General features: G+C 41.0%; 1 protein-coding gene across 1 annotated transcript; it reads right to left on the bottom strand.

Moving 5' to 3' along the window:
• Positions 1-1617: 1617 nt before the first annotated feature.
• Positions 1618-24313, bottom strand: gad2 (glutamate decarboxylase 2; the record flags this gene model as incomplete). Its single annotated transcript, XM_083778206.1, has 16 exons — positions 1618-1791; positions 6374-6463; positions 7692-7799; positions 8866-9015; positions 9768-9846; positions 10623-10687; positions 13398-13514; positions 14932-14986; positions 15573-15652; positions 17048-17163; positions 19026-19138; positions 20875-20965; positions 22620-22853; positions 23485-23646; positions 23802-23864; positions 24223-24313. 16 exons carry the CDS (start codon positions 24311-24313, stop codon positions 1618-1620), a joined length of 1788 nt encoding a protein of 595 aa, XP_083634332.1.

Genomic DNA, 24313 nt, shown 5'->3' with positions numbered 1-24313 from the left:
AAGGCAGAACTGCCAATCGAAGCGAAGCCTGGCCAATCAAATCACATCCTCACCAGACATGCTTGCAGAGACTTTTGGGTAATTGAGTCATAGTCTTTGGCTGATACCCCAAACAACATAGTGCTGCTTTAACTATTGTACATTGGAAATCATTGTTTGTATTAATATTTTTGCAGGGTGTATAGATAATTGGACCCATAATCAAATATTGCTTGTGAATGATTATAATAGAAAACTCAGTCACAAATGGCAGATGCTTCCACCTCTTTTTGACTATGATTTAGTGCAAGTGATGTCAGGTTAGCTGCTAAACTGGTGCCGATTCTTGAAACAAGACAACTACTAGTTGCCCGTGGCCCAGTTTCTTGTGATCCTGGATCTTTTCTTCTAAGTGCTTTAATCTTTCAAAAGTAAACTAATAAAACCACTGACAAAACCCTCCCCACGCTTGTTTCATTACCAGTATTCCAGTATGGTGAACAGGGTTCGTACAGTGATTTATGTGAGTTTCGATAATTTGATAATTATATTGGCAAGAACACGCCACACAAATACTATAGTAGTGTGTGGCGTGCATAAAATATATATAATATATCATTAATTAACGTCCAAATGGGATCTCAAACGAGTTTGAGTTTTATACATATTGAAGTTACTGAACATCTTGGTGACCAACTCAGAACTCCCAAGTTGATTGGACAGAATGTCAGAGAAGCTCCACAAGGTCGGCCCCCGAGCACTACATGGCATGCAAAAGTTAAATTATATTAACCACTTATATCCCTGCATCCGTATTGGAAAATAGCCGATCAACAAGCTCACAAGGGGGGGAATGTTGAAGACCCCTGACATGGATAGACAGATACAATCAATTACACACCCCATGAAGCCTTGAAGAATTCAAGTCTCTTGTTTTTTTTTCTCTCATTCCTGAGCCAATATAAGTCGATGACCGGGTCATCGGTCAATAGGAGACTCAGTAGGAGACTCTCTTTGAGACTGCGCCAGTCATCATAATCATTATTGGCTTAGGAATGGGACAAAAGACAAAAGAATCTCCCTGAAGTCATGGCTTCATTGGGTGTGTAATTGATTTTTTTAAGTGTTTTTTTTCTTTTGGGGGGGGGGGGCATTTTCTTGAAGTATATACGTAGCTGTCGAGGTTATTCTGAATGTCGGTTACAGAGGAGCACAACAACCACATTTTGGCACTTAACAACATTACCTGGCAGATGAGAATAATGGCTGAAAAATAATCTCTTCCTCAACGACCTATTATTGCACAAAAATACATATAAAGTTACATCGATTACACTAATACTTCTACACGAGGAAAGGCAGACAGAAGCACTTTCACAGAGCTTTGGGGTCGGACCCAAGACATTGATCCGCCCCACAGCAAAAGCTAACAATACGTAATATATATTCTACTTATAGATATTGTTTCCCTCAAATATACTGTTCAGTTAAGGGACTTTGGAGGAAAAGTAAAAAAAAAAAAAGAAGAAAAAAAAAAGAGGATATATATTACCGGTACATTCACGACAATCATTTCATCCGTCTAGGGGTGGAAAAAACATGGACGGGATGGTTTTGGTGAGACGATGATGAGTCTTTTTATAGATCCTGGCTGAGCCGTTCGATCTCCTCGATGAGGAAGTCGATGTCCTCGAAGGTGGCGGCGGGGTTGGAGATGACCATGCGGAAGAAGTTCACCTTGTCCCCTTGGGGCTGGTAGCTTACCATGGTGGTGCCGTATTCCATCATCCTGGCCTTGATGACCGGAGCCACCTGACCGACAGTGACACAAACATTGACGCATTAACATTTACTCCATGATGACAATTGGCAATTCGTTGTTTCACTGCGGTAACAACGGTAACCGGAACGCTCGTCCCAAAACACACTCGCTTTACTGAGGTTACGTTTAGGAATAAGGTTAGTTTTAGGTATAGTTTTACTGAGGTAAAGTTGAGGAATAAAGTTAGGTTTAGGCATAGTTTTACTGAGGTTGTGTTTAGGAATCAGGTTATAGGTTTGGGATTTTACTGACGTTACATTTAGGAATAAGGTTAGGTTTAGGAATACCTGGTGGCGACAGAGGTCGCCGGATTTGACCCAGGGCGATTGTGTCTTGGGGCGAGCGTTCCGGTATTCAGCAGTTTGTTCGGTTTTTAATAATTGAAAGCAAAATAATGTGAATGCATCTGTGCACACACAAACCCCATTTAGTCAGTCAGTCAGTCAGTCAGTCAGTCAGTCAGTCTGTTTTCCTGCAACGTGATTGGCTGGGCAGACGCCAGGGCAGCCTTTTATGTTGATGCTGGAGGAATGCGGAGCCGCAGACCATTTGGACTCAATAATAAAAGTGTTGGGGTTGAAAACAAGGCAGGCGCCTCAACAGAAGTGGCCTTGAGGCTTGTGAGGTTCCCCTGAGGGAGGTGCTGCCCGCACGGGCCCTATAGTATACTATACAGTATACGTTTAGCTGGAGGACTTTTTATTTGAAATGAATGACAGATGATGAGGGGATGCACTGGCTAGTGAAGTGTGTGGCCAGTAATGGAAGAAGTACTCAGTTTTTCTTAAGTAAAAGTACCAATATGGCAAGGTAGATATACTCTGTTACAAGTAGAAGTCCCATATTCAAAATGTACTTGAGTAAAAGTAAATATTCTTAAAGTACCACAAGTGTACTCATTGTGCAGAAATGTCCCATGTCAAGTTTTCAAAATGTATTAAAATCTTTGGAAAATAGGAGATCTACGAGCTCACAACGTGGGACGTGTTGTGTGCTTGCAGATCGGCTATTTATTTACGTGGTTTCTCTTCTGAGGTTTCGTGAGGGAAAGAAGCCACAGAACGCTGCTGTGAAATCCCGGTGTACAAGTACAGGACTCGTACAGGGGATGCTTAATTCAACAGGCGATATAGTGGTACAGGCTTAATGAAATGGACAGTGTGTTCCATGGCAGAAGAAGCGTTGGAATGACACGATAGGGCGTGAGATCACCTCAAGGGTGGATCAAGGATCACGCCATGTCACGTGAGGTTATGGATGTACTTCTGTGTTCACGCCACGAGATGGCGCTCCCCATAGCCGATCCTCTGAGCGGAATGAGATTAAATAAACTAGTAACTAAAATTTTCAAATAACTGTGGAGTAAAAGTTTGCATCTGAGATGTAGTGGAGTAGAAGTATGGAGAAGTTAACTGCCACTGTGTGGCCACTGGTGGTAGTTAGCTTGCGCCGGCCGGATTTGGGCAGATTACTACGCAAACAAATCTTGTTTTAAAAACATCTGCCTAATGATGATGTCACTGGTGGACGGGTTTCTGAACTGCCCACAGCCCTCCTATGAGACACAGACCGAGTAGAAAGAAATTGACATTAGTGAGGACCAATTATATGAAGAGATGTTGAAAAGTGGTGAAGTGGTCCTTTAATATTTTAAACGCAATGCCATGAAAAATCGGAAATCAGATCCGAACCTCGGATGTCTGATCAACACCACAGACAGAGACTTTATGGATGTGCACACATGTTTCGTGCGGGCGGGGGTGAGCAAGGCATTGCCTATAGCAACCGGCTCAGGGCTAAAAGTCGATTTTTAGCTAAACGGTTTCATATCCTTAAGAAGCGATATAAAACATATATAGGCCTATACATCAGCAGCAGACAATAGATGGCTATTAAAAAAACTTACAAAAATGTATATGTCAGCAGTCAATGTGATATTATAGGATTTATTTAAATAATAATAATAATAATAAGTCTTGAAAGACTAGTAAAAACGCAACTCGTGTCTCAACGGGACTATTCCTGGTAAAACATAAAGGTGCAGAGAAACAAAACCCCACAAAAAGAACAGTACTTGAGTAAATGTACTTAGTTACTTTACACCACTGTAAGCTGGTTGTACATAGTTCTCATCACATCATAATTACACCCATTCCTCTGAAATCTGTTGCAGGTGTCCCATTGGCAGTTGGCAAGGATACCATTTGAGCTAAAATAACAATAAATCAGGCAGCTGTGAATTTTCCCCCTCAAATAAATCCACTGTCAATGTTCTATTTCGCCCCCTCCTCCCTCCAATTAGCTTTTAAAAGTAGACACCAAAGCAACACGAGAGGAAATGGAGTAGTGGTGCATGTGGGCCTTCCCATCTGGGCTCTTCATTCTGCTAAATGGGAAGCGTCACATCACAGTGACTGTCAATGTCACAGTGTGCGTGCACGCGTGTGCCTGTGCGGCATGTGCGCCTGCGTGCCTATACTTGCATGTGTGTGCATGTGCGTGTGCGTGTGTGTGTGTGTGTGTGTGTGTGTGTGTGTGTGTGTGTGTGTGTGTGTGTGCGTGTGTGTGTGTGTGTGTGTGTGCGTGCGTGTGCGTGCGTGTGTGTGTGTGTGTGTGTGTTTGTGTAAAAAGAGCAAGCTGGCTAAACATTTAGTCTAGTGAAGCGTGTCCAGGGTGAGTTTTAACTATTGATATTTTGGGGGAAACAACAAAGGAACCTCTCAATCAGATCATCGCGCAATATGACGGAGGTCAACGTGATTTATGTTTGCTTTCGTGGAGAGCGAAGCAGTGGTGGAAAATAACTAAGTACATTTACTTAAGTACTGTACTTAAATACAATATTGAGGTATTTGTATTTTACTTGAGTATTTCCAAATGTTGTAGGCTACTTTTACTCCCCTACATTTATTAGAAAATTACTACTGTAGTTACTTTGATTATTATTACAAAACATACATTAAGCACTATACAGCCCTATTTTGGCCATTTGAAAATAGCCGATCTACAAACTCACAATGTGTCGCGATGCAACGCATTGTGAGCTTGTACATTTTTATACATTTGAAAACATTTGAAATGGGACATTCTGCATAGTGAGTACTTTCTACTTTTGGTTTAAGTAACATTTTATGCCTAGTACATTTCGAATTCTGGACTTTCACTTGTAACAAAGTATTTCTACATTGCAGTATTGATTGATACGTTCTCTCTCTCTCTCTCTCTCTCTCTCTCTCTCTCTCTCTCTCTCTCTCTCTCTTAGGTAGAGAGAGAGAGAGAGAGAGAGAGAGGGAGAGAGAGAGAGAGAGAGAGAGAGAGAGAGAGAGAGAGAGAGAGAGAGAGAGAGAGAGAAGCGACATGGAGAGAGGTCTTTGTATGGCTCGCAGGCAGCACCATCTGTTTGTATTAATTGTCGATTAGTAGCCCAAGCCTCCCACTGCCGCAGGCACCTCTGAAGGACTGCCCCAATGACAACCTTTTCTTGGGGTCGTTTAGTGTTGATTTTCACAGCACATGTGAGATATTCTATAGGCAGGCCTATATGAGATTGAGGCTTCCACCCGACAGAGACTACAGTCTATGCCATAAAGCAGTTTCTTTAATAATTCTAAACACCGTGCCTCTCCCCGTATTATCCTCTGCTGCACTAATTATTTTTAAAAGTGATCTCTTCATTCAACTCCCACCTCCCTCAGCTAGCCTCTCCCACCACATTCCCACTCTCTTTCTCTTGAATACCTGCTGTTATATTATGAGTTGCCCAGACATGTACATCTTAGTCTGTGTACTTGAACTTGAGATACAGTGTACTTGATATGTATTGTGTACTGCCTGTACTGTAGCATACTTTATGGATAGGCTACGAGAGACATTGTGCGCCAGCAAGGTCAGCCTTGCTGCATTAGTCATTATCATGTCACGTTCCTACTGTATGTCTTATCTTGTTGTCACGTCATTATGATCCAGCACTATATATGTTCCTGTTTGTGTAATAAACTTTGTGAACCTTTAGCGTGATACGGTCTCGTGTCGCGTTATTGTTCTCCCGGGCAGTCGCCGTACCAAAGGAATACTTCAACCGGATTATCACACACACACTAACAGTCTGTCAGAAGAGAACCAGACGAGGGTCCAGTTTAGAGATTACAACACCTGCTACATTCCATAATGTCATGCTCCACCGACTCATCCTCCTGGCAGTGTTCACATAGACCTGTAGGGTGTTGTTTGCCCATCAACTTCAAAGTTTTAACCGTGTTATTATTACTTCTCGAAAATGGTGCAGGGCCCTATTGTAAACAAGTGTAATGCTGGTGTCATCAAGTCTGTATTGAGTTGTACTTGAAATGTACTGTAATTCTGTAAACTGTTAATCAATCAATCAATCAATCAATCAATCAATCAATCAATCAATCAATCAAACAAACAAACAAACAAACAAACTCATCTTTGCTGCCATTCTTCCATCACCTTATCTTAATATCTTCCATATCACCACTTGTGCGTGCGTGCGTGCGTGCGTGCGTGCGTGCGTGCGTGCGTGCGTGCGTGCGTGCGTGTGTCATGTCTCACCTTATGCAAACGCTCTCTCTTCTCCTCTTTGTCCTCCAGATAGCGCACCCCCGGTGGCAGGTACCAGAAGCACACGTTGGTGTGTTGGGGCTGTGAGAGGACACATAATACATTATTCATTATTATACCAACAATAGACAGTGGTGGAAGTAAAATTCCGGAATTCTGAGATGTAGAGGAGTAGTAAAAAAGAATACCTCAAATTTGTAATTAACCCATTTTGGGCGGGAACCCCTTTTGGTGTTAACATTATGTTATGCTTTAGCTATTGAAAAATAGCAGATCTACAAGCTCATAGCGCGCCACCGAGTGGTGCGCTACGAGCTTGTAGGTCTAGTTGTATTGCTAGTGGTGGGAAACAAGTATTCATTACCAATGGATGACTGGCCATGCATGACATTCATACAGCTGGGCTGGTTCAGGTCTGCTGTAGGCCTACTCTACATTACATTGATGCAATGATTCTCTGGGCAAACCCCAACACCTGGGGAGTAGGCCTCACTCGAGGACTCTGATGTTTTTTGACCCCATTATTGTGTCTCAGTGGGAAGATAATGAGCCTTAAAACATTATCGATGTTGGCTCTCCAAGCAGCTCTTGGTTTCATAAGCGTTCCTGTCTTTTGGTGGGGGATGGGTATGGGGTTGCTCTTTTTCTTCTTGGTGGTGGTGGGTATTTCCGAAGCCAGGCTATTCATATGGATATGAGTAATTAGGGGCTATTATGCTATTCATTGAACATAATAGCAACATATTATCCAGACAGCCAGTGGGGAGAAAAAAAGGCCATTCATCCAACACAAAGCAAAAGCACACGGCTTGTCGGTCAAGTCAGCCATTAAGTGGCACTGAATAAATGGGCAAAATGATGAAATGAAGTAACATGGACTTGCACTTTGACTGTGCATGCATGGCTAGTCAGTCAGGTTAGTTCAGAATACAACTGTTCAGAATTGCCTTCCAGAGTTGACTGGTTTCATTGTGTTACTTTTAGTGCTTTATTGCTTTTAATTCTTATATTTTATACTTCTTTATCTGTTTTCCTAATACATTTATTATTTTCTTTTGTCCTCTCCCCTGGCCCCCACACATGTAAAGTGTCTTTGAGTAGCAAAAAAGTAGAAAAGCGCTATATAAATCCCAGATAGTATTATTATTTGAAAACCTGCATTCACCCATGCCTATATACTGTACATATCATTGTGACATGACATCACGCCTCCATACTTTAATATATTAGCGCCCCTCACTTCACACAGGTGTGATTGTTTTGGGTTGTTTTTCACAGAAGTAAAATGGAAAAATAAATGTGGACATACCTTCCCATCAAAGACCATCTCATATCCTTCTCTGTCCTTGATCTTGTTGTACAGGTACTCTGACAGCTCCAGACACTTGTCAATCTGGGCTTCGAAACCGATGGTACCCTGTCAATGGAAGTACAAAACATTTATAAAGTTGTATTAGTGTGTACTGAAACAAACAATAACCAGGCAGAGCTCACAAATAGAACAAATCAACCAGTTGATTTCGTCGACAAAACCATGTCAAAAAATGTCGACTATACCTTTTTTCACTGAGGAAAACTAAATAAAAACTATGACTAAAAGTATGACAAAATATACTGACAATTTCTTCAACAAATAAAAACAAAAATGTTAGGGAGGGACTAGTGGAGAAGAGATCTAGTAGAACTAGAAGACATGTCGTCTAAGTTTTGGTTGTGATCGGGTGTTGTGCTCTGAAAATAGCAGATCTACAAGCTCACAACGCATTGTGCTGTGACATGTTCTGAACTTGTAGATCTTCTACTTTCAGCATGCAACCAAGTGTAAAATCAGCCATTTCAATGCCATCGGCCCGACAAAATTTTAGTTGACTAAATCAACTAAAGTATTTAGTCGACTAAAATATTAGGATAATAATTAGTCGACTAAAAAAGGTCTGATAACATAAATATCAAATATCATACTGAATTAAGCTGTATGTGTTCACAAAAGCCTGAGTAGACGTTGAAATGACCCCAAACATGTTTGAAAGTGAAATATCCCTTTAATTAATGCCTAGAGTGTGACTGTGAGTTGACATTTTGGACATTCACTCAAATGTTTAGTGTTGATCTTCCAGGGAGCAGGACTGCAAACATCCATTTGTGGAAGTGGGGTCCCCAAAATCAGAATCATTATTGGTGAGTATACATTAGAGTTTCATGGAAAACCAATTGTTAGATTTTGATAGTTAATGTGTGCAAATGAACGATGTAACCTCATGGTGGTGCTAGAGGGAAGGCACTGGGAAGCATGAAGGCATAACTATAATATCATGGCAATCCAGCCAGTAGTTTGTAGTGTTGATAACACAGCAAACAGAATCTGTATTGTCTTTACCACTTACTAGTCCAATAAACAGAGTGTAGTCTAAGGCTAGATGTATGTATGTCTATGTGTAGTTGTTTGTCTCAAAAGGACAGCATGGCTGCTACAGTATGCCTACCTTGGCTCTCCACATGAGCCAGAGCTTGAAGATGTCCACATGGCGTCCACACTGCAGGGCCTTGTCTCCGGTGTCGTAGGAGAGGTCGTAGTGCTTGTCCTGCTGGAACAGGTAGCAGGCGTGCATCTGGTTGCAGCTCTGCATCAGACCCTGTTGAAGAGACAGAACATATAGAACAGGTAGCAGGCATGCATCTGGTTGCAGCTCTGCATCAGACCCTGTTGAAGAGACAGAACATAATAGAACAGGTAGCAGGCATGCATCTGGTTGCAGCTCTGCATCAGACCCTGTTGAAGAGACAGAACATAATAGAACAGGTAGCAGGCATGCATCTGTTTGCAGCTCTGCATCAGACCCTGTTGAAGAGACAGAACATGATAGAATCCATGTCACTGTGAGTGATGATGGAGCAGAGTTGATGGAACCTGCTGAGTTATGGAAATGGAACCAACAATCTAGACATATGGTTTGTACAATAATAACACGCAATATTTGCTATGACCAGTGTTTCAATCCCAACCATATTGAGGCACCACAACAGAGCCTTCATTATGTGCCTTATAATTGGTAAGACCTGAAGTAAGGAAGAGGCCCAATTTCTTTCCAATATGGCTGCTGTGCATTGAACATACTGTATCATGCCACTCTACATTGCTTCCCATTGTATACCATGCTATTAAATCAATTAATAAATGATCACATAACATTAGAACCAGTGGTTCCCAAACTGTTTAGCCCGTGACCCGAAAGAAAAGTTGGATGTCTCCCTGCAGGGACCCAAACTAGTGAAAATAGCCGATCTACAAGTACAAGAATTTTTTTAATTCATGAAAATGTTTGCTTTTTTGGGAATGTTTTTTGAAAATGGTTTTAGACTCTGCGTAAAATGAAGCATACCATACCTCCTCTCTGACTAGCAGGGCAGAACACTGCAGAGGAACAGACATCATTTTGTGTGGGTTCCATGTTACTGAATTTGCCCTGGAATTGGAAGAATCAATTATATTATACAGTATTCCAATCATCATCATCATCATCATCATCATCATCATCATCACCACCTTTATTTAAAGGAGAATTCCGCAGTAGCCGCTTTGGATATATTAACGTCAGATTACAGTAAGAAAACGGCTACTCTACTACGGAGTCCGGAATTCTATATATAGATAGACGCAATCCAAATCCATTACAAATTGACAAGGGATGTGAATCAAAGTGCAATTACAAAATAATAGTAGTATGAAAAAAAGTCACTGAAACGAAATAACGTAATTAAAACAGGTGCAATCACAGTAAAACATGTTAAGGACCATTACTCTGAACTGACCCTATGGCAAGGGCTTGATTTAGACCTCACAGTCACAGAGGATAAACCTGAGTTCTCAAAAAGTGCACACAGGCCCCTTTTCCACCGGGGTTGAACCGCTTCAGCTTCTTTTTTTCCCCCATCTAATTTTGAAGCAGCTCAGAGTGTTTCCACTGAAAATGAATTGGTTCAGAACCCTTAAAGTCCCAAACTGGAACCAAAAATGGCTGCCAGTTCCGTGAAGGCACCACGGTTCCAAGAACGCAATTCTAGAACCAACTAATTTGGTTCAAAATTAGGCGAGGGGAAAAGAACGGAACCGGTTCAACCCTGCATGGTGGAAAAGGGGACTGTCATTGGTGTGGACCAATAATAATAAATAATAATAAATAATAATAAAAATAAACGACAATGAATCCTGCACACACAGCGTCACGTTGATGACACTGACCTGTCGACACCGTCCAGCTTCCACCTGTGCCTTCTGGACATGAGGAGACTTCCTCCCCATGCTCCCTGCGAGAACAGGGACAACATGACCATCACACACTATGGTATATATTATAAATAGGACTTAGCTTCAGGCTGTGGGCCATGTTGAATTATACCAGGCACAACATGCAGGGGTAGTACGAGCTTACTGGCAGTGGTGGAAAGTAACTACAGTAAGTATATTTACTTACCGTACTTGAGTACAATTTTGATTTGTAGCCTACTTTACTCAAGTATTTCCAATTTCTACTGCACTACATCTCGGATCCAAATATTGTACTTTTACTCCGCTATAGTTACAAGTTACTTTGTAGATTTTGATTGTTATTACAAAACATACACTTCAGCCATATACACATTTTGAAAATAGCCAACCTACAAGCTCACAATGCATCGTGATGTGGCCCATTGTGAGCTTGTAGATCTGCAATTTTCAAAATATTTTTATACATTTGAAAACTTTGCTAAACTTTGCAGACATTCTGCATAATGAATATACTTTTATTTTGGTATAACAATTCTTTTGTACATTTACTCAAGTAAAATTTTAATTCCGGACATTTACTCGTAACTCGAGTATTTCTATATTGCAGTACTGATACTTTTTTATGTATCTTTTGAAAATAGCAGATCTACAAGCTCGATGTGACACGTTGTGAGCTTGCAGATCTGCTATTTTCTAAAAGATACATGTATGTTGTGGAATAATAATCTTTATCCACAAAGTAACTAGTTACTAAAGTTTTAAAATAATTGTAGTGGAGTAAAAAGTAAAATATTTGTCTCTGAGTAGAAGTATTCATGAAAAGTGGAAATACTCCAGTGAAGTAAGAATACCTCATTGTAACTACAGTCTAGTTACTTTACACCACTGAGAATCAGACATGTTATAAATAGGACTTGGCCGCAGGCTATGGGCCATGTTGAATCATAACAGGACAGCATGGGGTGGTGCATGGTGAGAGCTTTGCTGGAATAGATTTTGTACAGTGGCCATACCACTCTACTACGCAAGAAGCCTGGTTTACACGTCAGAATGTGCACCGGCAGATCTACAAGCTCACAACTTCCCCTCGCACCTAATGCTTGGTGGTGCAACAAGACACACAGCCACGTATGAATCAGGCATTATAGATTTGTTCATCACTCGACACAAACATAGATCTGCTCAGAAACTGCCGGTAACAAAACATGATATGACAGGCTATCTACTAGCCTTGAGCCCAGACTGATTTCCCCCGTTTGGCGCATATATTTTCCCCAAATAGGTCAGGGTCCACACACACACAAACCAATCAGAAGCCGCAGTGCCTGGGCGCCCGTGGGATCAGTACCAGTCTGAGAAGCACTCAGATTGGAGTGAATCAGTCCTGGATCCCAGGCTAGATAAGAACCACTATACTGATATACACTCACAGGCGCGCACACGCACGGTACAGCACTTCAGAATGACATTCTGACGTAGCAGAGGACCTTTCTTTATTTTCCTCTCTGAGCCGGGTGAAAAATGACAGGCGATGATGTTTATGTCTCTTAATAGAGCGACCCCCCTCCCCCCCTCTCTGTCACGTCTAAATCACCGTCATTAATAGATACTGAGAGAGAGAGGCCGTGATGGTGAAGTCAGGGGAGGGGATGATTTAGTGCCTCTGCTCCCATTCCTCTGGTGCTAGATAGGAAATGGCTGCTATCTAGGTCGACTGAAAGCAGCAGAGGGGGAGACACACATATTCCATTTGTCAGAGGCTGCTGCCCGTCGTCGTGTCTACATTATGTCCTCCGCTAAATGCCACTTGAAGTGCGTACGTTGGAGTACAGTGAATTATACACGCATGTGATGTAACTAACAACCACATTTAGACATGCAAGCATGCATCCCCTTCCCCGCACCACGATATCCGTCCCCCGGCCATGAGTCATTCCACGCACTCTCCCCATCTCTTGAGCACACTCGTCCTAGTTCTTTTGTGTTTTTTTTCTGTAAAGGATGCGTTACATGTGATCGCGACAAATGATAAAATTAGACAGATAACTTGCAGATTTGAGATTGAGGCCAATACTAGCTTGAGAACATTTTATTTATAAAATGTGAATAGTATATAGTATTATATTTATCTAGTATATATGTCAGTATTATATTTATCTGTGAATAGTATATATGTCAGTATTATATTTATCTGTGAATAGTATATATGTCAGTATTATATTTATCTTGGTGTTCAGGCTATAAGCCCAAAATAACTAGCCAGACAAACTAGTCACACTGTTGTGTGGTATACCGGCAGGCAATTTTTCACAGCTGATTCGCGTCTGGCTTATTAGCCAGGATACAAAATAACACAAATATCGACCAAAATGTTTTCAATAACACAACATTTTGCTGCCTCCTGCATTATGTGACATTTAGAAACAGGCCGGTTGAGTGATTTCCAATGAGCGCCTCCAAACTCCCAACACTCCATGCTGCTCAATGTTTTGCCACTCAGACAGTCTAGATGAGGGGGCTTGTCCTGATGGGAAAATCATGCATGTGCATACTCTCTATAGTGCTGCAGCACATAAACCTCTGAGTGTACTGTATCTGCCTGAACTAGCTCGAAGGCTACGGATCATCATAATTGACTTAATGTCCTAAAACAGAGAACAACAGCTTTAACTCCAAAAGGGATGCTCAGGATCTACTGTATAGTCGCAATTCTCGCTATATTTCACTCAAAGAGAGAGCATTACTCACATCCACGTGAAACCACACGTTGTACTTCTTGCAGATGTCGGAGATGGCGATGAGTGGGTCAAAGGCCCCATACACTGTTGTCCCTGCAGTTGCACTCACGAAGAAAGGCACGAAGCCCTGTGTGTAGGCAAACACAAAGAAACAGAATGATGGTTGGTCCTTAAAGCACAAAGCCCTATATGCAAACCAGAGCTCTTCACAGGTCCAAACAAATGGTCCCGGACCTGAAATTCACTAAATTTTCTCCAATTTTGATGTGACAATTTAGTCTGATTACAAGCAGTTCTGTCTTTTCTTTTTTTAAACTTAACCAAGAAACATAATGATGGTATACATGTTTTATTAAAGCACAAAGGCTGCAATGCGACAGATGCTTTTGCACCAAATATTGACTGTGACGTTTCGAGCACAAGGCTCTTCTCTTCTTAAAGCACAAAACCATATGCAAACACAAGAAACATGATGAAGGTACATGGTTCTAACATGGTTCTCTGGAGCTATAATGTTTTGAGTTTTAATGTTACAGACGATAATTATGTTGATTGAGGTGATGCTGCCTTTATGACCGATATCCGATATCCGATTATTTGCAGGTCGGGTCATGGTCTGCCGATGCCAATTCGGACCAATTCCGATATTATACAGAGGATCACAATGGAAACAAGCCTAGGCCGTAGGGGCTTCGCCCAAAGCCTGTTAATAAAGTATTCAAGCAATCAATAAATATACTCTTTTTCCGAGTGTCTGTTTTCACTACTGAATGACTACTGAATGAGATGAGTATAAACAAGTTAAATGTAAAATCTATCCATTGATGGTCGGTCACATTATTATTGCGTCATCAATATCGGTGAAAGTAATCTGGATTATTTTGAGACAGATCAGAATTCCCTAATTAGTAGGGTTTGAAATGTCCGACATACATCGCTATTTATCACACTGCATTTCTGTCAAAAAGAAATGTATCACACTGTATTTCTAACAGAAATAATAATAATAATAATAATAATAATAATAACAATTAATTGCATTTTATAGCGCTTTTCCAAGTGCTCAAAGCACTTTACAATGGTTCATGCATTCATACATTTGGAGGTGAAGCGGTGAACCGTCGACGCCAGCTTCCTCACTTCCCACATTCACACAACAATGGTGGCGAGCTCACACCGACCAACTCATTGGAGGCAATGTAGGGTTCAGTGCCCAAGGACACTTCGACATGTAGACAGGAGGAGCTGGGATTCGAACCGCCGACCCAGGGATCATTGGACGACCTGCTCTACCTCCTGAGTCACAGCCGCCCTATGCATTAATCAGATGGCCTTTCTGTCAGAAAGGCAGTAACCACACTGGTAATTCTGTCAGAAAGACACCCGTGGCTTCTGCGTTCAGTGCCACTCAAAGTGAGTACTGGGTTGGACTGCTGGATGTAAGCGGTTGCGCTGTTATGTCTGGCAGATATAGCTGAAGGGTGATTTCACCCGTGCGCGCTATATTGGTTTATTTCACAGTGGGTGAGGGTGTATGAAATTACCTTCTGCTTGGCCTCCTGGATTCTCCTCTCAAGGTCAGCCGGGATCATTTTACCACTGCAAACGGTATGGGGAGAAAAGAACAGTGTACTCTGCAGTCACATGTTTTACATAAGTAAAAGTATGAATACTGTTACAAGTAAAAGTCTGGATAATCAAAATTCACTTGAGTATGCTACAGTAAAAAGTATTGCCATCAAGATATACGTAAAGTACCAAAAGTAAAAGTACTGCTTCTGCAGAATGTCCCGTCTAAAATGTAAAAATAAAGTGTAAACGTTTTTTTTAAATAGCAGATCTACAAGCTCAGATGGGCTATTTTCAAATAGCCAACGTTTAAACAGGGCTGAAGTGATTAATGTATATTTTAATAATTTCATTAAAATCTACAAAGTAACTAGTAACTAAGGTTTTCAAATAATTGTGGAGTATAATGTACAATATTTGCCTCTGAGATGTAGTGGAGCAGAAGAAAATGTATTGAAATTTGGAAATACTCCAGTAAAGTAAAAGTAGCTGGAATTAGGTATTGAGTAAATGTACGAAAAGAAAGGATATTATATATAAGAAACGAATGAATGGATATTAAGTGTTTCATCTTTGAGCTTTTCTCCTGTGATGTTCAGAGGCTCTCCCGCCTTACCATTCATCTGCTTTGATGCAGATCACACTCTCCGTGCCAATGCCGAGGGCGGCCGCTCCTTTCTTGATTGAGAAATGGCTCTGAAAGACCATAGAGCGAGAGCCGGGAGAACAAACAAGAGAAGAAATAGTAATTAAAAGAGGGAGAAGGTGAATGCCTAATGGACCCAATGCAGGGGTCTTCAATGTGTTTCAGCCCAACCAAATGACCACTTAGCTGGCAGAGAGATGAAGCAAGGACCCCCCCCCCCCCTCCCCACTACATATTGTATAATAGTGTTTCATTAAACCTTTTCATGGATTTCCTAGATAGATTCATGGACCTGCTATGTTTGCCAGTGTTGTGTTGGATTCACGCTAATGTGTATTTTCAGACATGTAACCACTTAAACTGTCAATAATTTGTAAACTTGAGCTTTTGCATTTCTTTCCCCCCCCCCACCTCTACACTAAACCACTTGGCCGAACATAGCCGATCTGCTATTTTTGGCTAAAGCTCTCCTCACAATAGGAATGCTATGAGTTCAAGTGTAAAATGTAAAAAGGGATCACACAAAAAGCTATGCCCTGTAACACAGTTCAATAGATAGAGCCCATGTAGTTTCATTCTACACACCTACTCTATTGGCATTAGCATTTGAGAATTGGCTGGGTAATCATCTTTCAAAGCATGTTGAAGTGGTACAGAATCATCTTGTGTTCTTTGCATTTGTCACATGCATATGCCTGCATGTATGGTACAAGTGACAAATAAAAGCCACCAACCATCCGACCAACACAAAAGGTTAGCATTATTGAAAGTGAGTTACAGTATGTCAGTATAAACAGCTAGTGCTGTTCCACTGGCTGAAAGTCCTCTTTAGCATCTCTTGAGCTGTATAGCAAGGAATGCCTAAACCTGTCATTTTGTGTGGACTATGTGAATCACTGGTTTATTTCAAAACTGCCCTGAAAAAAGAATCAGGAGACCACAAGGGGAGGTAAATGCAATTTCCCATAGAAAGGAGGTGTCATTTACTGACAACGTTTTTTTCATTTTTTTTTTTTTCATTTTTACATTGTATTTGATGGCATGTGTTATTGTATGAATGTAATGTCTGTCTGTCTGTCTGTCTGTCTGTCTGTCTGTCTGTCTGTCTGTCTGTCTGTCTGTCTGTCTGTCTGTCTGTCTGTCTGTCTGTCTGTCTGTCTGTCTGTCTGTCTGTCTGTCTGTCTGTCTGTCTGTCTGTCTGTCTGTCTGTCTGCCTGCCTGCCTGCCTGTCTGCCTGCCTGCCTGCCTGCCTGATTGCTGTATACAATTATAATACAGCACTCAATCTATCACTCAAAAACTTTTGAAAATAACTTTACATTTCAATACAATTGTATTTGGATCCCAATCAGTGATCAGATAAATAATCCCTAACAATAAAACAAAAAAAGCACTAAACCATGTATAAAATTAAGATGAGAGGTGGATATTGTAGAGAATCCTACATGTTCGGATGTGAAGGCCACCAATCTGGGTACAGCTGACATTCCTTTCTCCTTGACATCAGGGAACATCTTGTAGCGAGCAAGCAGCATGGCATACATGTTAGAAATGGCACCACCTAGAGGACAGATGACGAAACACTGCTCAATTTCTCTTGATTCACATGATTTGCATAATGCACATTGGCATGTCCCACTGTCGAGATCCAGGACCAAGTCCAACAGCCAGTGGTGGAAAAGGTACTCATATAGTTTTTTTTTTTACTCATTATACAAAATGTCCCATTTAACACTAGCATGACTGAGAGCTTTGACCAATTTTTTGAGATTTTGAAGTTGATTTTATCTTTGCCCATGACGCCTTCAGAAGGTTCCCCTTCCATGACCATCATCATCCATCATCATTCCATCATCTCAGATATCTTTGACATCTGAAACATTTTCTAAATGTGAATTTAAGCACATGCTACCAAGTTCAAAATGTATGAAAAAGTATTTTGAAAATAGCCGATCTAGCTGCATTGTGAGCTTGTAGATTGGATATCTTCAAAATTTCGAAATTAAGTGGTTACACTGCAATGTTTTGTAATAATAATCAAAATCTACAAAGTCACTAGTATAGTTTTCTTTTATATGTAGTGGTCGAGTAAAAACACAATATTAAAAACCGCAATATTTTCCTCTGAGATGTAGGCTTAGTGGAAGAAAAGGTACAGAAAATTGTGGAAATACTCCAGTAAAGTAAAAGTAGGCCTATACCTCAAAATTGCACTCAAGTTATACATACTTAAGTACATTTACTTAGTTTCTTTCCACCACTGCCATACAGCCAGCTGGGATAAATTAAAGCTTAGCAGGGATGAAGGGAAAAAAATAATCCCCCATCTTAATCGACCATGAAACGTGTTCTGTTTATATCATCAAAATGCAAATTGACACATCATATATACTGTACAACAAGCGTGCAGACTGTTCCATTTTCCTCAGAGAGGGGGTGCCATGATAATGATGATGTGAGGTACCAGAGGCGTGATTTCAGAAAGAATAGGGGGTGGCAAAACAAAAGTTACCATTGCCCCCATTTCTAAAAGACCTTGTACATCAACTATTTTCCAGTAATTTGTTCAGGGGCAAAAAGAGAGAATGTTTGACAGTGTTCGCCTGTATTGACATTCTCGAAATAGGATGCCACATTGAAAGTGGTTTAATACATTCATGGTTGAATACAATGAAAGGCTTAATTAAATTATAACACAACCGCCATTGATTGCGATCAAACCATATTCATAATAATAATAATAATATCTCAAAACTTATAGCACTAACACGCGATGTGTTCATGATTTGCAGCATTTTGTTTGAAACTGAGCACTCCTGTGAACTTTGGAAGCCAATCTTAACCAATCAGGATGGAGTCTGAGAAATCTGAAAGACCGGTTTTGTTGAATGGCTCTAGAAAGACTGTGTACCAATTTGCGCGATGTTTGGACAAAATCTGTAGGTGTACTGTGCAAAAACTTGTTTAGCACAAAGCGGCCTCCTGGTGGCGCTATAACAGGCCGTTCTGGAAAGTTTGGGGCAGAGGTTCATCGTTGGCATCCAGGGAGTGTGTGTGCAAAATGTGGCATCGACCGGGTTAACGGTGGCCGAGATTAGCTGCTCACGGACACACACACGGACACACGGACACACGGACGGACGGACGGAGTGCAAAACATACTCTCCCCCCATGCCTTCGGCCTGGTGGAGACAACAATTAGCTATAGGGAAAGCAATATTGAAGAGGTGGGTTTTGAGGGGGCGGTTTTGAAGGTTTGGAGGGTGTGGGCATCTCTGAGGAGTGCATTGTGCATGAAATAACCAAGTTTGAGGTTAAATGTGGACACTAGGGGGTGATAATTGCCATCCCCCGAATGACCCAAATCATAATGGCCCCCGTGAGGGACTTCATGCGTCACCCTAATGATCATTGATGACGTACCCGGGGAGAAGATGCCATCCCCTCGCCCGTCCGACCAGCCAATGATCTCCCTCATCTTCTTCAGAGTGACGTACTCCAGCAGGACGAAGACAGGAGCCACCTCGTAGGTGAACCTGAGTGGTCGCACAGCGGGGGAGACACCATGACGCAGGTTAAGGACATCAAAACCGCTTTCAAACAGAACTTTAATACGGGTGGCTACAAGTCCCGTCCCGCCTTTACTGCACACTTTTTTTAGTTTTTTATTTCTAACCGTATATTTTGCATAGTAGGCCTACTGTCTGTATATATGTGTATGTCATTAGATGGTCAGATTAATTGAATATGAAGGACCGCAATGGAAACAAGCCATAGGCTTTCTTGAGATTGAATTCCTCTCGTATTGAACTGTACATTATTTGACTGCAAAGTGCAAACTGTTTATAAAGTATTCAATCAATTGATCTGTGTCATTTTAGATAATAGCCTATTGCTCCATTGGTTGGCTATTCAAAAAATAGCAGATCTACAAGCTCATATAGCTTAAAAAACATCATGAACATTGTTAGAACCACTGATATACTGCAACATACTTATTGTTCTTTCTTTTATTCAGAAAACGTTTTTTAGAAGGCATTTCAAGAATCACCCTTCTAGGTCTAAATGATGCGCTCACACTCACACACACGCACGCACGCACGCACGCACGCACGCACGCACGCACGCACACACACACACACACACACACACACACACACACACACACACACACACACAGATTCTGATTCATTGTGACATTTAGAGTCTTTCCTCCCCCCTTTTCTCTTTTTTTCTTGCTCATGACACATGATGTTTTTGTAAGCCCTGATCAGAGTTGATGGTGTCGACCTATAGTGCAACCTTCTGTGTCAATTTAACTCAGAGGCAACAGTGTAACCAAATGCACTTTGGTGTTCAAATAACACCATGGATTTATAAATACTGTGTGCATGAGGAGTTCATGGTCAACCTATAAGGGGCTTGCAGAGAGGGTCAACCTTTTTAGGGGTTATGGGGCAACCTACACTCCTACAGTAGCCTACTATATAAGGGTAAGGGGTTCAGGATTTATCTATAAAAGGGGTTCAGGGTCAATGAGTAAATATACATGCAGCATTTTGTTCTTGCACAATAATGCAATTTTCTAAAACAAAAATTAAAAATGAATAAATACAATTCTGAATAAATAATAATTAATAATTACCACTCACATTATACATGTAGTCATCAGATGGATTTATTGGAATTCAATTTGTGTGTTTGTGTGTGTGTGTGTGTGTGTGTGTGTGTGTGTGTGTGTGTGTGTGTGTGTGTGTGTGTGTGTGTGTGTGTGTGTGTGTGTGTGTGTGTGTGTGTGTGTGTGTGTGTGTGTGTGTGTGTGTGTGTGTGTGTGTGTGTGTGTGTGTGTGTGTGTGTGTGAATGTTAATAAATAGCTTTTATTTTACATGGCTTTTTATTTACCCGAAATAAAATACAATTTCATCCATTTGAAATGTTGCCAATTCTCTCTTTTTTATCAACCCACAACACAGAGTATGATTAGGTTCAGATTAGGGTGATTTTTTAAAGAGCTAATTTTCTCCCCTTGCATGAATGAATCCCCATGGGGACATAGAAAGAAGGAGGGGGGTCAAGGAGGGCTGGCTTTCAATGGCTGGCTGACTGACTGACTGACTGACTGACTGACTGACTGACTGATTGGGTGAAAACCCTGCTATCAGCCTCTGCGCAGACACAGGCAGAGGATAATAGGGGACGCCATTATCATCATTAGAATCAGCCGGGCCATAGATGATAGGAAACATAATATAGCCTGCAGCGTATACTTACATGTTGGTGTTGGCCGTTGACGTCAGCCAGTCCGCTGCCAGGCCGACCATGTCTAGTCCTGTAGACAGCTGATTGAAGTAGCGAGGGTGTGCTGCATTATGGGGAGAGACAGAGACACATAGCTGTGTTTACACAGTGCTATATATAGGCCAATGCCCTTGAACTGTATACTTTCTCCATGTTCAACCGTTTTTTTATTATATTTTTTACACTTATAGTGCTTTGGTAATGCAAACGTGTTTTCTCATACCAATGAAGCTCCTATATTTGAATTGGAAAAAAAGGATGAATGAAAGGGAGAGAGGGACGTATTTAAATAAACATCCCAGACAAATCAGTAGCCTATAGGCTAATAATAGTTCTCACATTTTCAAGATTTTTAAAAAATGTAAAAAAGAAAAAAAGAAAAGGGGAAATGGCTCGCAGCTCTGGCTGCACGAAGTGACGCACTGAGAGCTCGCTATTTTTCAATAGACAAGGCAAAAATCTAAAATTATGACTATGTTAATGGATTAAAATAAATGGCCCTATATAATTGGTTTGGTATACACATTTTAGAATGTCACGATTCACGACCATTTACATTTTTTAGCCTACATAATTTAAATGTTTACTATCGAGTTGACGATATATTATTGTATTGCTACAGGGCAGGCTATATTGCAATGTCTCAATTAATTGAACAGGACCACAATGGAAACAAGCCCTTATAGAATAGAGTTTATGGCCCTTAGCCATAGCCATAGGGCATTTTGCGTGTTATGCTTGGTGCTGGTGCACCATTCATTGTATAGCCTACCACTTTTTTAATACATTATTCAATCAAAAAAGCAATCAATCACTGTGTATACTGTGTGTAGTGACTATTAAACTAATTGTCTGCGACAGACAGTCCACAAAATAAATATATGCGACAGTCCACCAGATCATTTGTTTAGGTCTAAACAATTCAAATATGTATTTTCAAGATATTCGTATATAATTCGTTCAATTCTTCCTTATCGGCGATAATAATGATTGTACATTTGGCCAGGTGGTCCGTGGTTCATCCAGCTCCTCCTACATAAATGTCTGCTCATTAAGTGCTCCAATCGACCGTCACACAGAGGCTGTAATAGACTTGGCCCCAAGTAGCTTATTCGCTCGGTGCCTCCGATATAAAAGCCAAATGTAAGCTTTGACGTAGCAGGCATAAGACAAAGACACGATGAGATGAGACAGTGGTCTTTTTTGTATGGAAAATGAGGATCTATAAAAAAATATATATAATATATATATAAATGTAAAATAAAAAAACTGGACTATAATTCACAATGGGGCCTTTTTGATGGGAAAAAAGGACAACTATTTCAGTTAAAAATAATTAAGAAACAAAGGCTGCGGGAAATAAGCAGGTCTACAAGCCCAAACGGAACGACTAGGCCAAATGAGCATGAAAAGTGACATTTTAAAATAGCAGATCTACAAGCTCACACAAGCATGGCAATGCCACGCTGTGGGCGCCTTATAGATCTGCTATTTAGAAAGAGAAAAACAAAATCTTCGAAAAAGGAGGAAAAGTAATTAAATAATAATTTAGGCCCAGTGGAAGAAAAATAAATAAAAGAGAAAAGATGCAGAAAAAGAGAAGAAATAATAATAATAATAATAAATCACAGAGAGACGAGACTCATGTCGCCTGTCGCGTCCTTTTGCAGTGAAAGGGGAAAAACCTCTATAACGTCATCATCGAGCCGATATTATACCTGTTTTGATGGCATATTTCAAGGTGGCGCGACAGCTAATCAAGATATCATCCAGGGTCTCGGGCTCGTCCTGCAGCTCCCAGTTGTTTCTCTGGAGCAGCTCGTTTGGATAGTGGAAATCGATGACTTTCGTCTCCCTGTCGAAAGACTCCACGATGTAGGCCAGCAGAATGTCCACCACCTCCTGCAGAAAGGTCAGTGTTTTCGTGTCGCCGTTCAGGGCCGGTAGCAGGTCTAAGTGTGGCACAAACAGTCAAGTCAATTTGATTTATATAGCATATTTAAAAACAACAGTTGACCAACGTGCTTTCCAGAGAACATAGACCGTATAGTCTATCCACAGTGCAATGGATAGAACAATCATAAAAACAGGCCAAGCAAACAAACAAACGGCGCGGGAATTCATTCATTATTATTTAATTTTTTGCATTTAACTTTGGATTGACTTGTCTTAATTGAGGGAAAAAAATGTATTTTGATATATATAGAGGCTAAAATGGAAGATATTTACATGCATCGTTAGGTCTACACATCATCTACCAGGGCCTCGTCATAGGGGTCATGCTTTTAATTTGGCAATAATAAATTGTATCTTGGCCTCTGAGGGCGAATAAACCCCTCGACAGACTATAGTCAAGCATTTATTTATTCTTTAATGAACCTTGTAATTGAGTGGCAGCTTCATCCGAAAGGCATTATAGCCCATGACAATGGGTTTAGCTGAAGGTGACCTTATAGAATATGCCAAGTGCAAGGCCAGCATGCAGCCCGGGAAATAAGGCCAGACTTTAAGATTCGCTATAGACATAATGATATAATACAAGGTGATAAAACAACACGGAGTTTTCCGTTTTTCCTTTGTTACCTGTTGAGTAGAGATCGGAGAAAGCGACAGCATCGACCGTTTTGGCACAATTACACGGTTTGTTACAATCGCATGGCTCCGACGGCGTGCTTTCTGCTTCTTTGGCGGTCGGTTGAACAGCCGTTGTTGCTTTTTGTTCCACTTCCCCGACATTAAGTAGAGCTTTGGATAGGCACACACAATATATTGTCGAAAAGTGAAATATATATATTATGTCCTTATAACAACAACAACATCTAAGCTACAAAGCAATTGGAAGACAATGAAAGTTGCCAATATTGCTTCGAGACACATGCACCCTCCAGTAACCAACATACCACATAATTTTGATCCAATGCCCCCTGACAATTTTTGGGCAGCCGCCTGGCACCATGCCCTAGCTGGAGAAAGAAACACATGATCGGGATAAATAATGGGGCTCTGCTTCACTTTCACACTGCATACGAAACACAACATCATGCATTCAAATTGGAATAGCATAGATATAGTCCACTCGAGTTTGATTGCACGTAAAAAATAAGTGATACAAAAATTAACATCGAATTAATACATTATAGCTTATATAAGGCCCGTGGGTGGTCTCTCTGCACTGGTCTGCTATTTTAACGGAATGCGAGGCTGGCCCCGAAACTGTGCCACCTGATTTAAAACAAAACGACAGTTAAAATCAATCCCCACCGGCGGTGGCACATATTTCAAGGATCTTCGGAGATTAAAAAAAAAGCGTATACTACTCACTCGCGCTGGGGCTTTGGCTCCCTGCAACGCCTGTATTGTCTCCCTCATTGTTATCTCCACCACCAAGAGACCAAAATCCGTGCGCTGCCAT

Source organism: Protomyctophum parallelum (genome assembly GCF_964188405.1).
Source record: "Protomyctophum parallelum genome assembly, chromosome: 12".
In the NCBI taxonomy this organism is placed as follows: Eukaryota; Metazoa; Chordata; class Actinopteri; order Myctophiformes; family Myctophidae; genus Protomyctophum; species Protomyctophum parallelum.
This window is presented reverse-complemented; position numbering and strand designations above follow the sequence as displayed.